The sequence below is a fragment of the Vulpes vulpes genome, chromosome 2, assembly GCF_048418805.1.
Source record: "Vulpes vulpes isolate BD-2025 chromosome 2, VulVul3, whole genome shotgun sequence".
Classification (NCBI taxonomy): Eukaryota; Metazoa; Chordata; class Mammalia; order Carnivora; family Canidae; genus Vulpes; species Vulpes vulpes.
The window spans coordinates 107,387,571-107,402,415 of record NC_132781.1 but is presented as its reverse complement, the minus strand read 5'-3'; the positions used below and the strand labels follow the sequence as shown (position 1 = coordinate 107,402,415).

The window sequence follows — 14,845 nt, the reverse complement described above, 5'->3', positions numbered from 1 at the left end:
GGGTAAAACCCTGAAACGTGTTGAAGGCACATGTCTGTTTTTCCTGTGCTGGCCTGTCTTCCTGTAAGAAAGGATGCCACATAATGTCATAAGCCTCAGGAGAACCAGGTGTGATTCCTAATAAGGAAGGGCCACACCTCAGCCATTCCAATCTAGTGAAAAATCTATTCTATTTTTAAGAAATTCAAGAGAAAGAGTCCAGGATCTTCCTTATACTGCTTCTAGGACTCCATCTATTGACCTTCACTGTCAGGAAATTATTCTTCGTCTTATTTAAATGATTCTCACTAAGGCTAAAAAGGACATTTCCCTTTCTTGGCTTTCAAAATATGCAGGAGAAAAATGGAGAAACTAATTTTAAAGGAATAACCATATGAAGATAAGACTTGAGAATTTTACTTTAATACAAAACATTCACAACACTCTCTTAGCTGGCTACATAAGCATCAGGAGGAGGCTGACAGGCATACATAATGGCAGCCTCTCTCATTCTTTTTTTTTAAGATTTTATTTATTTATTCATGAGAGAAAGTGAGAGGCAGAGACATAGGCAGAGGGAGAAGCAGGCTCCCTGTGGGGAACACAAAGTGGGACTCGATCCCAGGGCCCTGGGATCATGACCTGAGCCAAAGGCAGACGCTCAACCACTGAGCCACCCGGGTGCCCCCTCTCTCATTTTGATGCTGGCTTTTTTTGAGTACATTTCTAATTGGTTGAAACAGTTTTGGGCAACAGGGCAAATAACACTGTCTCCTGTTTCTAGGTTGGATGGGAGGGATCTAGCTGGACACCTGCCACATAGAGATGACCAAGGTTGGAGGCTTGGTTTTGTTACTGAAAGTTCACATCATCATTCCCCTGCTGTCCTTAAGTGGAATTTAAGGATTTAAGGAGAACCTTCCAAATATTAAATCCTAGTATGTGTACTCTTGACCTTTGCCCTTACCCCTGTAAGGGTAATGTGGGATTTACTCAGGGCAATCAGGGATTTGGAAGCACAGATTCCTCTCAGTAATCTCAAAGGGCTTTGTAAGAAGCATTAACTGTTGAGATTATGGCCATTTTGCTCCATAACTCGAAGAAGGGAAACGCTAGTCACAGGGGCCAGGTCTCTGCCACCATAGGAAATGATCTGTTTGGGTGTCTGGTTACCAGAATCCATCTGGTGGGAGGGAGGGGGGAAGAATCCTTATTAGTTGCTAATTCCAAGACATCTCACTTTTCTTTTATGCTGCTGGAGTTTTATGAGATGTTGCCTTCGATGCATCTCTTACCTAGTGGCTGAAAAACTAGACCTCCCACTCCTGCTGCTATTTCTAATGTCAACCACTCTTGTGTAAACTCACTTGCTTCTCTGTGGGAGAGAAAACACCTCCTCCAATCCTGCCTCTCCATCTTACAAACCTGGTCAGGTAAACACCCACCCAACCCATCTCCGCAAACCCAGATCAGAAGACAGAGAAGGGGGGCAGCCCAGGTGGCTTAGCAGTTTAGCACTGTCTTCAGCCCAGGGTGTGATCCTGGAGACCTGGGATCAAGTCCCACGTCGGGCTCCCTTCGTGGAGCCTACTTCTCCCTCTGCCTGTGTGTCTGCCTCCCTCTCTGTGTGTCTCTCATGAATAAATAAATAAGATCTTTTTTTTTTTAAAAAAAAGAAGAAGACAGAGAAGGGCGCTTCTTCATCTAAAGCTCATTACAAATAGGCTGAAATACTTCACAGCGACAACAGCAAAACCTTCCGCACTTCATGTACTTTGATGACTAAAGTATAAATGAACCTGCAAGGTTGTCACTCTCTGGACATACAGTATCAAAAAGACAAGTATGGGACCCAAATGTTCTATGAAAAACTAGCACTGGTCCAAATGAACTCAAGAGGGATTCCCTTTAAGAAAGGATTGTCAAAAGAACATAATCCTGGACAAGGGAACTTGGTAGAGGAGAAAGAAAAGTCATATTTAACTTGGTGTCCGGCCAATAGTTTTAACCTTGCTCCTCTGTATTTTGCTGAAGTCTGCTTTGTAATAATGCCGAAAGGAGTTCAGAAGTGTTCCTTTTTCTATCTATGGTTTTTTGTGCTAAACTAAATCCCCTGCCAAGCAATTGGTTCTATGACAAAAAGTCCTTAGGGGAAATAATACCAAGGCATTTTGGGATTAGCCTGTTCTTTCATTCCACAAGGATTTGTTTAGTGACATTTGTGCCAGGCATGGGGCTGGGTGCTGGGTATACACAGTGACCAGAGCGTAGACCCAGCCCTCCAACCACTGGTGGCTCTGGGCAACAAGGTAAACAGGCAAGGACAGTGAGCTGTGACATTGAGTTGTGACAGTGCTGTGAAAGGGATGTGTGGGGGTGGGGGGACTCAGCTAAGAACCAGACTTGGGAGGAACAGCAGGTAGAGCCAAGAGCTTGGGGGAAAAAGCATCTTCTAGGCTGTGAACTGGAGGCTTGGCAGAAACCAGCCAGGCATAGAGGTGCAAGCACGGGTAGCAGAGTTCTAGAAAGAGGGAGTAACATGTGACATGTGTTCCAAAGAGGGTGGGAAGAGTATGACTTCTCTTGCTTGGCTTAATTCGACATCTTCTGGATTGTGAAGGGCTGAGGATGACCCTTCCAAAGCTATGAACAGAAGCAACTAAGTATCTTTTCTGTGATTCAAGTCCACCTTCCAATGCCCTGACTCACATCTTCCCCTGACACACCATACTTCACAGCCACTTGGAAGTCTCGTTTCCTGTTTCAGAGACTGGCTGCTTTCTAAGCCTCTAAGAGTTGATTTAAAAAAAAATAAGTATCGAAAAAACACTGGGGCACTCACCTATAAATTCTTCATGCTGATTCTTAACAACTGAAAGCTCCACTTTGTGATTTCGCTAACAGGAGAGATCTTGCTCACTTCACAGCTACTATCTACTGCCTCACCTCCCCCCCTAAATCCAAACCACAAGTTTGACTCTTAATAAGACCACAGGTCTTGGAACCTAGCCTAATAAGGTCATAATCCAAAACATGGGAGAACTCTATATACAGGGATAAATTAATGACATTTACTGGTAATAGCAGAAAAACGGTAAAACAAACAAAAGCCGTAAATGTACCCAAATGGGTGAACGATTAGACAATAATGGTATATCCATTTCTGGAATTTATGCTGATATTAACAAAGATGAACTTAAATAACTTGGAAAATGCCAATAAAACGCAATGTTAGGAGGAAAAATAAAATACAATTACACATTACAATACAACCATGTAAGAAACAGAAGTATGAAAAACGTTGGAAAGAAATTTGCTGAAATGAAGCTAGCAGGTGAGTGAGTGCTGTGATTATGAGCTTTTCCCTACTTTCTCTGTTCCCTACGTTGCCTTTATAATTTAAATCTAATTTAAAGTATTAACTTCTTTAAGTTAGCAATTTGAACATTTTCAAATCCAAGGGAACATGAGATAAGAGTAGTTCTCTGTGAAAATCTTCCCATTGCAGCAATATCATCCCTCCCCAGGGAATGAGGATACAGGTGTCATTTCAACCTACTGATGAACTACAACTTCTTTGGCAAAGTGTTCTGGATAATGAGGAGCACTGCCCTAAGACTGTGATAGACATTTGAGCATTTCAAGCAAATACAGATATAAAAGTTGGAGTTCAACAACAGATTTGGAATTAAGGTTCTTTAAATCACGTTGGGCAGCTTCGTGATTCTTTAGGGCTCTAAGTAAAATGATTTCTTTCAAGAGTCAGCTGAACGAGACCAGGATCTCTGATTTCAGTCAGAATCAGACTTCTCTGACTCTGATGGGTGCGCAGTTTGGAGGTGGACTGAATGATTTCCTGCTGTCCATGGACACATAGATGTTCAAGGGTGACACAATGTGGACACACGGGATGAGGGTTACTCAGCCCTCGGAGGGGAGACAGAGCCAAGAGACTGCCTCTCTTTCCCCACACCCATGAAAGATGACCCTGAAAACGGCAAATGGTTTTCCACCCCTCTCCAAGTAGCAAAGATGACCAAATCAGCTCCAGTTGCAGCAAGACGGATTTACGTTATATTATAGTGAACTCCTGCAAGTAGAAATCGCTAATGGCAGTCCAGGAATTTCCTTTTCTCGAGATGTGCAACAATAGGTTAGATATACATCTGGCCTTGAATGCCTTAGGCGTGGTGTACAAGAAACAGAATGATCAAAAATAGCACTCACACACAGAAATGCCATGGTGCGCCGCCCTTCTCTATCTCTACCAGATACCAATTTAAAAAACATTTTATTCTTCCCCACCCATCGGCTGAATTGGGAGTCTAAACCGCACCAGCCTCAGAAGAAACTTAAAACGTTGGCCAAAAGTCATTTACCTGTACTAGGAGTTCCAGCTTCCGGTCATCGAGAAGATGTACTTGACATCGACGGCCCTCCGTCATCTACAAAGAAAGACAAATGATGGTCACTGAGGGTCTGGCAGCCTGACAAAGGGTGAGCAGGGCCCCTGTGCTGGACTCCACCAGGCAAAACTTGCCCTGGGAGATGGAGCCAGACAATGCCAAGGAGTGGCAGGACTGGTTCATTCCTTCCTTCCTTCAAAAATACTTATGGAGCACTTCCTACGTGCCAGGCACTATTCTGGGAGCTGGGTGCACAGCGGCACATGAGACAAGGTTCCTGTCCGCAGGGAGCTTACATTCTAAAGGGGGAGATCTAAAATAAATTAGCAAACACATTCCTAACCTAACACCAGCTGGTGATAAGTGTTTCATGCTTTAATCATTCTTCCATTCAATAATTTTATCCCCACACATTAGGGACAGATTTCAGTATCTGGGCTCTGCCACCTTGTCCCCTTTACTGAGCACCCTGGAGCAGATGAGCACCCCTCTGGGAACTGCATCTGATTTCTGGGAACTCCTTTTCCTCAGAATTTCTGTGTTAATCGTTTATTACCTAGTCCCTCCAGTGTTTTCACCTGTGATAGAGGAACCCAGGAGCCAGTCATGGCTATACCTGACCCCTAACCATTGCTCCTTTCCCTACTCACACTGCTGGCGACATAAGAGAAAGAGCACCCCGAAAGGCCTGGGGAGACCCATGTCAGATCTTGGCTGCAAGGCTTTGGACAAGTGTCCCTTCATCTCTGCAGCCCCGTCTCATATACAAAAGGGAGTGGGCTGAGCCCAGGGAAGTGCTGCTGAAATGTTGAATCATTGGCTTTCTGGGAGGAAAAAGCCTTAATTCGTAGCATTTGCTAGTGCCCTGGCAATGCTCTCAAAGGAAATCCTTTAAAGAATGAGGCTTCTCATTGATGTCAGCTGGCCACCACTTTAACCAAAACTTGTCCTGCCACACTCTAGATACTTTCACTGGGTCTGATTTTAAGCTACCGTCCTGACAAACATATCTTCTACACATACTGTAGACTTAAATAAGCCCAGGGGCGTGGATGATAGTATAGTCAAATAATTAGGGAATTTTCTATCCGTTAGTGATGGGTTTGGAGTACTTATTACCTTTGTTTTTAATGTACTCTAAATTCATAGAATTTTATTTTAATAATGATGATGTTTTACCACCGGCACGCAGAATTCCCCAAGATGTACCAACTGGCTCTCACAACAGGGAAGAGCTGGCTCTAACCTCACCGTCTAGACCAGAAGACCCAGAAGCTTCCTTCTGGTCTGCGTATTTTTCTATGACTCCAGAGCCCCCAATGAAACCACCTTTTTTGCCCAGCTGGCAGCCACTGCACGCAGCTCAAGGGGAGGGAAGCACATGAGCAGATCCTGGCCTCATCTCATTACAGCCACCGCAGTCCCTTCTCACGAGCACTTTCTCCAGGAATGACACAATAGGTAGCATCTTCTCTTCCTGTTCAACAGGGATTGCCCGCTGTCAGCATGTCCAAAGCTGGCAGGGACTCCTGTGGGAAAATTCTTATTCCTTCCTCAGAAGGAGCCAACCCTTCCAACTACCAACGAGTCAGATTTCCCTAGTTCTGGGATCTTAACCAAAATAGCACACGTGCTTGGATGGAGCCAAAATAAAGTCTCTTGAATCTGAGTTATAAGGATGACCTAGCAGTCCTCAGCTCTGGAAAATGCACCAAGAGAAGTTTCACCTACTCACTGGCACTTCAACAGAGGTTAAAATAGAGTAAAAACCAAGGAAACCTTCACTCCAAGGGTCTGCCATTTTGCACATATATGCTGAAGCTGGTGGCCATGGACAAGAGATGGGTCTATGAAAACTCCAATTCATTCTTTGAACTCTTAACTCTGTTCACTGCCTTAAAAGGAGAATGGGCTCCAATCCCATTAGAATCCACCAACTTTGCACATAGGAGGCATCCTAGCTGATAGACTTAATTTTTAAAAATCCATCAGCTTCAAAAAATAAGTAAGTGGGCAGACATCATAATAAAAAGTTCCTGCTGTATGCTGGCAAATCAAACTTAAATAAAAACAAATGTTAAAAAAAAAAAAGAGCTCCTGCATGGCAAAGGAAACCATCAACAAATGAAAAGACAACCTACTAAATGGAAGAAAATACTTTCCAATCATATATCTGAAAAAGGGTTAATCACTAATTTTTTTTTCTTTTTAGATTTTATTTATTCATGAGAGACAGAGAGAGAGGCAGAGACACAGGCAAAGGGAGAAGCAGGCTCCATTCAGGGAGCCTGACATGGGACTCGATCCCGGGACTCCAGGATCACACCCTGGGCCAAAGGCAGACAGTCAACCGCTGAGCCACTCAGGCATCCCATAATTATTAATAAATATATAACAAATGCAGATGACTCAATAGCAAAGCCCCAAACGATCCTATTAAACAAAATGGGCAAAGGATCTGAATAGACACTTCCCCAAAGAAGACATACAGACGGCCAACAGACATATGAAAAGATGCTCGACATCACTCATCATCAGGCAAATACAAATTAAAACTACAATGAGTTATCAACCTCGCATGTGTTAGAATGGCTATTATGAAAAAGTCAAGCAATAACAAGCATTGATGAGGATGTGGAGTAAAGGGAACCCTCATGCACTGCTGGTGGGAATGTCCCATTACTGTAGCCGCTGTGGAAACCAGTACGGAGGGTCCTCAAAAAATTAAAAATGAAGCCACCATATGATCCAGGAATTTCAATTCTGGGTATTTACCTGAAGAAGAGGAGAACACTAATTCAAAAGATAAATGTTGCCCCATTCTCACTGCAGCATTCTGTATGATTGGTAAGACACAGAAACCAAAGTGTCCATTGGTGGATAAACGGATAAAGAATAGGTGGTGTAGGTACACAGTGGAATATTATTCAGCTAAAGAAAGAAGAAAATCTTGCCATTGGTGACACCATGGATAGTGTCCTGAGGGCATGATGCTAAGTGAAATTAAGTCAGAGGAAGACAAATGATCTCATGTGGAATCTAAATAAACAAAACACCAAATTCATGGATACAGAGAACAGACTGGTAGTTGCCAGAGCTGGGGTGTGAGAGGAGTGAGGGAAATTGGTGAAACGAGTCCAAAGTGTAAAAGGTACAGATTTCCAGCAGTTCAGCTCTTAATCGTAAGAACCGAAAGTTAAGACAGTGGAAGTTCAAGGAAGAAAAGTGCTACAACCATCCAGCATACTATTATGAAATTCCTTTACAGACATTTATTACAGGTTTCAGAAAATTCTCTGAAGGGCGGGGACGGAAGAGAATTTTTTTAAAAAAATGCTGCTGGCCCTTAGCATCTTTAGAACCCACAGTTTTAAGCTTCATTTAATCCTAAAAAGCTAAGGATATAAACACGTAACACGTTCTTGACTTCCTTAACCACATTCAAATAAATCTGATAAAAACAAAGGGAAGTTGGTATCACCAAGGCATTACTGTATCAAATGAAGTTTTAACTGCAATCATAAAGAGGTAGCATATCATTTTCTCAAAATATTTCAAAGCACACAAAGCATGACATGACACCGAGTGCATAGCCATACCTAGAAGTTTACTGTGAGGCTCTCATTTTCATCTGAAAAAGAAAATTCTCATTCCGTTAAATAATCTCACCTTATCTGCTCAGCAGTTGAAGGAATAAACTATACACCAAGATGTTAAGATCTACTCAGAGTTTTCCAAGCTCATTCTTCTCTTAAAAAAAAAAAAAAAAGCCTCAATTTTCAGTTCTGGGGAATTTTTTAAATAAGCATGCTCCCTATTTTAAACAGGAGAATTTATAAGCTGCCTCTCTTTTGGAAGGCAAAACGTCCCTGAAAAAAAGGCAGTCCAGAGAAGTGCGTCCAAACGGAAACTCAACTTTGAATCATCATGTTTTTGAAAGTACGCCTGTCTTTTGACGGTGCTGCTGGTTTTTTTTTTTTTTTTCTTCTCAAAGGGGGGGATGGTTTGTTGTTTCATATTGAAGGAAGACTGGAGTATCCTGTTCTCATCAGTTGAGAAAAGGTTTACCATTCTGGGTGTGTACGGGGACAGAGTGGACATCTGTAGCTTTGTCTGGCTTTCCACGCATACTGAAATTTTCTTTTGAATACTAACAATTGTAAAATAATACTGCTTTGCTTGTTTTCATTTTCAGCTGCTCATGCACAATTGCAGCATTGGCATCCCCCTCAGAGGAAATCCTTTTGGAGAACAAGGCTTCTTGTAGATGTCAGCTGGCTACCACTCCCAACAGAAATCGTCTTGCTACAATACAATTCTACACCAAGCACGGGCCTGCCAAATGCACTGTGATTCCAAAGGATACACAGAAAAGTGTTATTTTGGAAGTGAGGTGTCCACTCCATTGATCCAACTTTGCTGTTAAGACACACACGGAATCAGGAAGGTTATTCATAAACAGAGAAATGCATATACGATACTAGCTTAAGTGAGCATAGCAGAATATGAAATGCTATGTGGACTGTACTATAAAGGCGGCCAATAAAATTACCATGCATTTGGACAGGAATTGGGAGACAAAAATAAAATAAATAGCTGATGTGCTAGGGGAGTAGGCTAATGGGTAGTTCCCTCCCATCCCATCCAAACACTTTTTTTTTCAGTTAAAAAATTTAGAAAAAAGAAACTTTATCTCGAAAAATGAACGACAGTATTTGAGGTCAGCCATAGGAAAAGGATCTTGAGAAGCTTTGTTCCCAATGAATTCGTTTTAGATTGCCTATGGTTTTAACGTATCAAATCAAATCAATTAGTTTACGAATGAGAATTACAATGGTCACACAGGTCAGAATACTGGAGGTGGAAGGTCTGACATATTCTCCCCCTGCAGGTGGAATGAATGGGAAGCCAACTGCGATCAGAAGTTGCTCAGGGGGATGCCAGGGTGGTTCAGTGGTTGAGTATCTGCCTTTGGCTCAGGGTGTGATTCAGGGATCTTGGGATCAAGTCCCATATCAGGTTCCCCCAGGGGAGCCTGCTTCTCCCTCTGCCTATGTCTCTGCCTCTCTCATGAATAAAGAAATAAAATCTTAAAAAAAAAAAAAAAAGAAGTTGCTCAGGGAGCACAGACCCTGAAAAGAGGGGAGATGTATAAATATCTCTGTCTGAGGGCATCTTTCCTTCTACAACATCCTGGAATATTCCTGCTGGTGCAAGGGACCACTGTCCAGATGTGGCCTCCAGGGCATTAGTAAAACAGAAACAGTAATTAACTAGCAATGACAAAGTCCCCCAAACGGTAGTTTTCAGATGCCTTCTGTGGAGAAGGGCAGGCTACCAAGTTCAGCACGTGCGAACACGTTTTATTAGGAACCTTTTGTCTTCACATTCAAAACTAAGTAAACGCCCATCTTCATATGCTTTGCATTACCATTCGGTTCTCGACATAACCACCTCTCCCTCTCGCTCCCTCCTGCTCTCTGAGCCATTGCCTGGATGTCGCCCCTCTCTTGCTTCTTGTCCTTTGCCAATTAAGTCACACACCAGGGTACACACACCTCGTTCCACGGCTGATAACATTTTCACTGGACTCTAACGCAGTGGGACAAACGACTATACGGGGTCACTGATTCTGAGCTCACAAACGCACAAGGCTTTCAAAAAAGAAAGACTAAAAGACATCTTATCAGCACATGTTACCATTACATTTCCTTTATACGGAGCCGGTTATCCCCGAGGCACCAGGGAGTGGGGTAAGGGCCGGGTGAGCACGGGGCCAGGAGGCAAGGTACACGGCCTGCGAATACGGCTTTGAACCTACTTTCCACATGTCCTCGTGGTTCATCTCCATACAGTAAGTCACTGTGCTGTGACTCATATTCATCTTAGAGATGGTAACTTCCTGAGACAATAAAAGAAGAAATATCAAAGCCTCACTAGGACTGTATAAAGGGAACTATTGAAACTTCCAGAATGTGCTGTGTTTAGGAAAGTTATCACTACTCCCCACCCCACCCCAAACCTGGAATCCTATCCTTTAAAATTCTACCATCAAATAGAAATTTCAGATTTCCAAAGCATCCCAGCCACAGCCCAAACACAGAGACAAGCCTCCCCTCCTAGCCTGGTCCGTTAAACCACAGAGCATCCCAAGGCAGCCAGACGGGCGGATGTGCTACGGCAGCACCTCACAATCTGCCCTTTGACCTGGGCCGTTCTGTGGCTCACAAGGAAATTCCAGAAACATGACTACAACTTCCCAGTGCGACTCACTGTTGGAGCTTCTGCTCTCCGGGTCACCTCAGCATGTTACATTCCTCTCTCCACTTCAGTTTCCTCTCAGGCTAATGAAGGCCCAACGACCCAGTGAAGGTACCAGAAAGCCACAGGCTCACAAAGTCTCAAGAATCATAAAGCTATCACATCCAGGAGATATTTGAATGAGATACATTCACAGCGGCCTCCAGAAATTCAACTCACCGTGAATACACAGAAAGGCCTTCGGGCAAATTAAAATTTACTGAAAATATGCATCCATTTGCTGCTACTCACACGTAGCCTGTACCATGGAAATGCCAGATAGAACAAATTAAATTATCATAATGTAATTTTATAATTTCATAACAGGCATGGGGAGTCTCTGCCCATAATCTTTAGGTGTTTTGCCCACTTTTAGTACAATTTACCCCGACGGGATGGAGACCCACGGTGCTAGACGTCAGAAGTCTGATTTAGAGAATGACCTTGTCCCTATTTTGCCCTATGTCCTCTGGCGAATTGTTTCACCTCTGTCTTGACCATGAGTCTCCTGGATTTAAAAGAAGGAAACACAGAGGCATGTCCTTGAGGCTCCTGGCTGCTGAATACAGTTGTAACTTATCAAACCCAGACGAAAGTGATTAAGTGAGTGGCTCTGCTAGAAACAAATTCACATGGCAACTCGATGGATTATAAAAGTTGAAATAGCCCTGCATTCTTCAAAGCTCAACCTTCCACAATTGCATCTGGGAAGGTCATAAGCAGGGCCTGTGCTTTACCAGAGGATCTTTGGAAAGCAGGTTTTGGGGCTGCGGATGCTCGGATGCTGCTTCTACCTTCAGTAAAAGGACCTGGGGCTTTCTCCCATCATGTAGGAAGAGAAGTTGGGATGTCATGGGCACACTCAGGGCTTGGGGGCAGTGCAGGGCCGCTGCTCTGGCATGCAACTTTCTAGCCTGGACCCTGCCACCCAGAAGACCACTGCTGTGTGTGATGGAGCCACAAGTCCTGTAGCACAGTCCATCTCAATCCCTCCAGATGGAACTGCAGGGCAGAGGTCAGGGAATACTAACAATCTCTGGGCCTAAAGCTTAGAAGATGAGGAATGGGCCCAGACATTCATCATAGGCAGTGAGGACAGCCGGGAAGCTCCAGTGCACAGGAACTCTGACTCAGTGCCAAGTTGCGGACTGTGGAGGAGGGAGGAAGGAAGGGTACTCTTCCCATCTTCCAACAAGACATTGAAATTTGAGGACAAGCTCTTGATGCAGAGGTCAGACAGGTCCGTTGCAGATATGGAAAGAAAAGGTCCAGTCAATGCAACCCAGGGCCACAGTGGGACAGGCCAACAGTCTCCTCTGAGGCCAACCCCTCTGAGTCACCGGTCAGGAGCACACAGACACCAGGAGATCCGAATGCCCGGGCTCTGCAGGCTGGCTCTATACCACGGACACCGACCTGGTGAGCAGAGCAGGAAGCTCACTTCGATGAGCTTATGTGTGGTGACATATCCAAGGCTCTGGACGGCACAGGGCTTTCCGCATTTCCCTCCAACTAGCTGGACGCCTAGAGAGCGGTAACTGGATTGTGGCACTCGGGCTCTGCTAGAGCACCTTCTGCAGACGGGCTTTCGTTCGTCTCCACGTGTGAACACTTCCTCACCCCGCTCACCACGCACCTGCAGCCTTCTGCAGCCCACACGCTGGTTCTGCACCCGAGCCTCTGAAGACACAGAGAGGCTGAATCCTCTCCACACCTGGCTATTATTACTGCCATTCCTCTTATTATTTGGAGAAGGGCTGGGAAGGGACTATAGCCTACTCCTTACAGAGGAAAGGGAGCTGGGGGTCTGATGCCATCCAAATAGAAACCCACAGGAGGGCAGCCCGAGTAGCTTAGCAGTTTAGCGTCGCCTTCAGCCCAGGGTGTGGTCCTGGAGTCCCGGGATCAAGTCCCACGTCAGGCTCCCTGCATGGAGCCTGCTTCTCCCTCTGCCTGTGTCTCTGCCTCTCTCTCTCTCTGTCTCTGTCTCTCATGAATAAATACATTTTAAAAATCTTAAAAAAAAAAAAAAAAAGAAGAAAGAAACCCACAGGAAACAGAAGCGGGGACTGAATAGAGCGGACTCCTGTGCAGGTCTGGACAGCAGGCCTCAGGGCGTAAGGGCCCGAGCAGGTGATGCCTGACAGGGTGGTTCTCTCTCCTTCACTGTGCATTGCTGCTACCAGCTGTGAAAGGGGGACATTGGAATGTTTGATGATAACAAGCCCTCTGAGATCAGGCTTGCCTTGCCAGAGCAAGTTTTTCAAATGCTCTCCTTTCCTGTCCCCTTGGCCATCCGGACTTCTAAATCCTGTTCCTGTGAGGGCCACCCTCTGCCTTGCCTCTGGGCTTGGCTGAGCTGTGCCTCTGCCTGGAAACACTCTCTTCACTCACGTACTCCAAGGACCCTCCCTGCCTGTCTGCTCTTGGCCATGCACTGAGCCAGGTGCCAGGGACACAGTGGTGACTCAAAGAACCACGGTCCCCCTCCTCAGAGGCTGTCTTGAGGGAGAGATGAGCATTTACCTTCGTTCGTTCTTCCACACCCAGCTCTGCTGATGCTCACACTTTCCCCCCACCCACCCCCTCTCTCTGGCCACCAACGCAGGCCTGAGGCCAGGCACCGTGTGCTCCCTGCTGCCCTGCCCTGCCCGACCCCCCGGGATGCACAGAGGATGGGAGCCTGGCTCAGAGCCTGACTGTGTGGCTTTGTGTTTTATGCTGGCTTCACCATGAGCGAGTTGGGGGTGAACCTGTGCACATCACCTCACCAGCTTGGGTCACACTTCCCTAGACTAGATAACTGAGGCCATCACAGTGCCACCCCCGAGGGGCTGCTGGGAGGTGCTGCAGGTAAAGAGTGTGGAACTCTGCTTGGTGCGAAGAAGGCTCTCCATTAATATTACCTTTAGAAGTTTCCAGTCAGGGGTTTCGAGGCTCATCTGAGCAGGAGTGTCAGAAACATAGCAGACAGCATACCTCCCTCCCACCCCCAACCCAGGATGGTTTTCCATCCGCTCACACAAGATATTTTGCTCTGTGGCAGGGTGGGTAGGAGGCGGGTGTGGACAGGCTTCACTCGGGCGGCTGTCCCCTGCACTGAGCAAGTGCCAGGCCTTCACAGAGCAGGGCTCTGTAGGGCCCTGGGCACACATAGAGGGGGCACTTCATCCAGACAGGGTGTCTGGACAGCCAGTCCTTCTCCCCAGCAATAGCACCTCCCAGAGTCATCCTGTGCTAGCTGGCAATCACCAACAGAGAGCTGACATAAGGAACATGGAATAAGCCTAAGAAAGGGGGTTTGGGAAAGTCAGTGCATGACTCTTGGGTCAATGCTGGCTGGATGGCAAGCACTGCCAGGCCACAGTCTGCTATGTTAGTGCAAGAGATGAAAGCTCTTGCACCTGTCTCTTTGGGCAGGTTCGGGGTATTATTCCTACTCACACGCCGTTCACAGCAGAGGTGTCTATGCAGACATTCCTTAAAGGCAGCTGAGTGAGGTATAAACCCGGATGAAACAAAACATCAAAGAAGCAGCAAGAACCTACATATCCATCTAATGTCCCACTGTGCCCCTTGACGACAGATGTGAGAAAATGACACACATTCTCGGTCGTGTGGAGTTCTGGCTCTAGTATCTTAGTGGCAGAGTCCTGGAGTAGAATGAGGATGCTTTTTCCAAAGGAAAAGGCAGATATCTACTCTTTCTTTGGCTTTGGGGATTGTACTTGGAATTTTTATAGTAGGAAAAGAGGATGGAGTGGTCAGACAAGGACCCCAGACACAAGGGAAAGTTTTTAAAAGTCCAGAAGGGAAAAAAAAAAAAAAGGCTGCCTCAATGGACCCAAAAGAATATTGTTTTTATGAGAGAGACTTTACAAGTAAAAATTTCATAACAACAAAAATAAAACTGAATGAGAGAATGAGGAGTGAGGTATCCAAAGAACATGGAGTATTTGCACAGAGAACTCCCAAAGGAGATGAGATTTTTGGCGTAACATATGCAACATGTCAAGGGTGCACAGTGAGTTATATTCTGTACAAATACGACGAATACTTTTAGAGGGTCACAGGCTGACAGGACTGGGCTGGAAAACCAAAGGTGACATCTGAAATAACCCAAGTTTAAGAACAATCAAAGAACCTTTAAAGATAGATTC

At 45.2% G+C, this 14,845-nt stretch overlaps 1 protein-coding gene across 11 annotated transcripts in view; it reads right to left on the bottom strand.

Annotated features, from left to right (window-relative positions):
* FRMD4A (FERM domain containing 4A) overlaps positions 1–14,845 on the bottom strand; it is a 614,318-nt gene that overhangs the window by 189,866 nt on the left and 409,607 nt on the right. For all 11 annotated transcript variants that reach the window (XM_072749470.1, XM_072749476.1, XM_072749477.1 and 8 more), the window contains one exon: positions 4,359–4,424. In XM_072749470.1, coding sequence (XP_072605571.1) covers positions 4,359–4,424 — 66 coding nt within the window. The remainder of the gene's footprint in view (positions 1–4,358; positions 4,425–14,845) is intronic.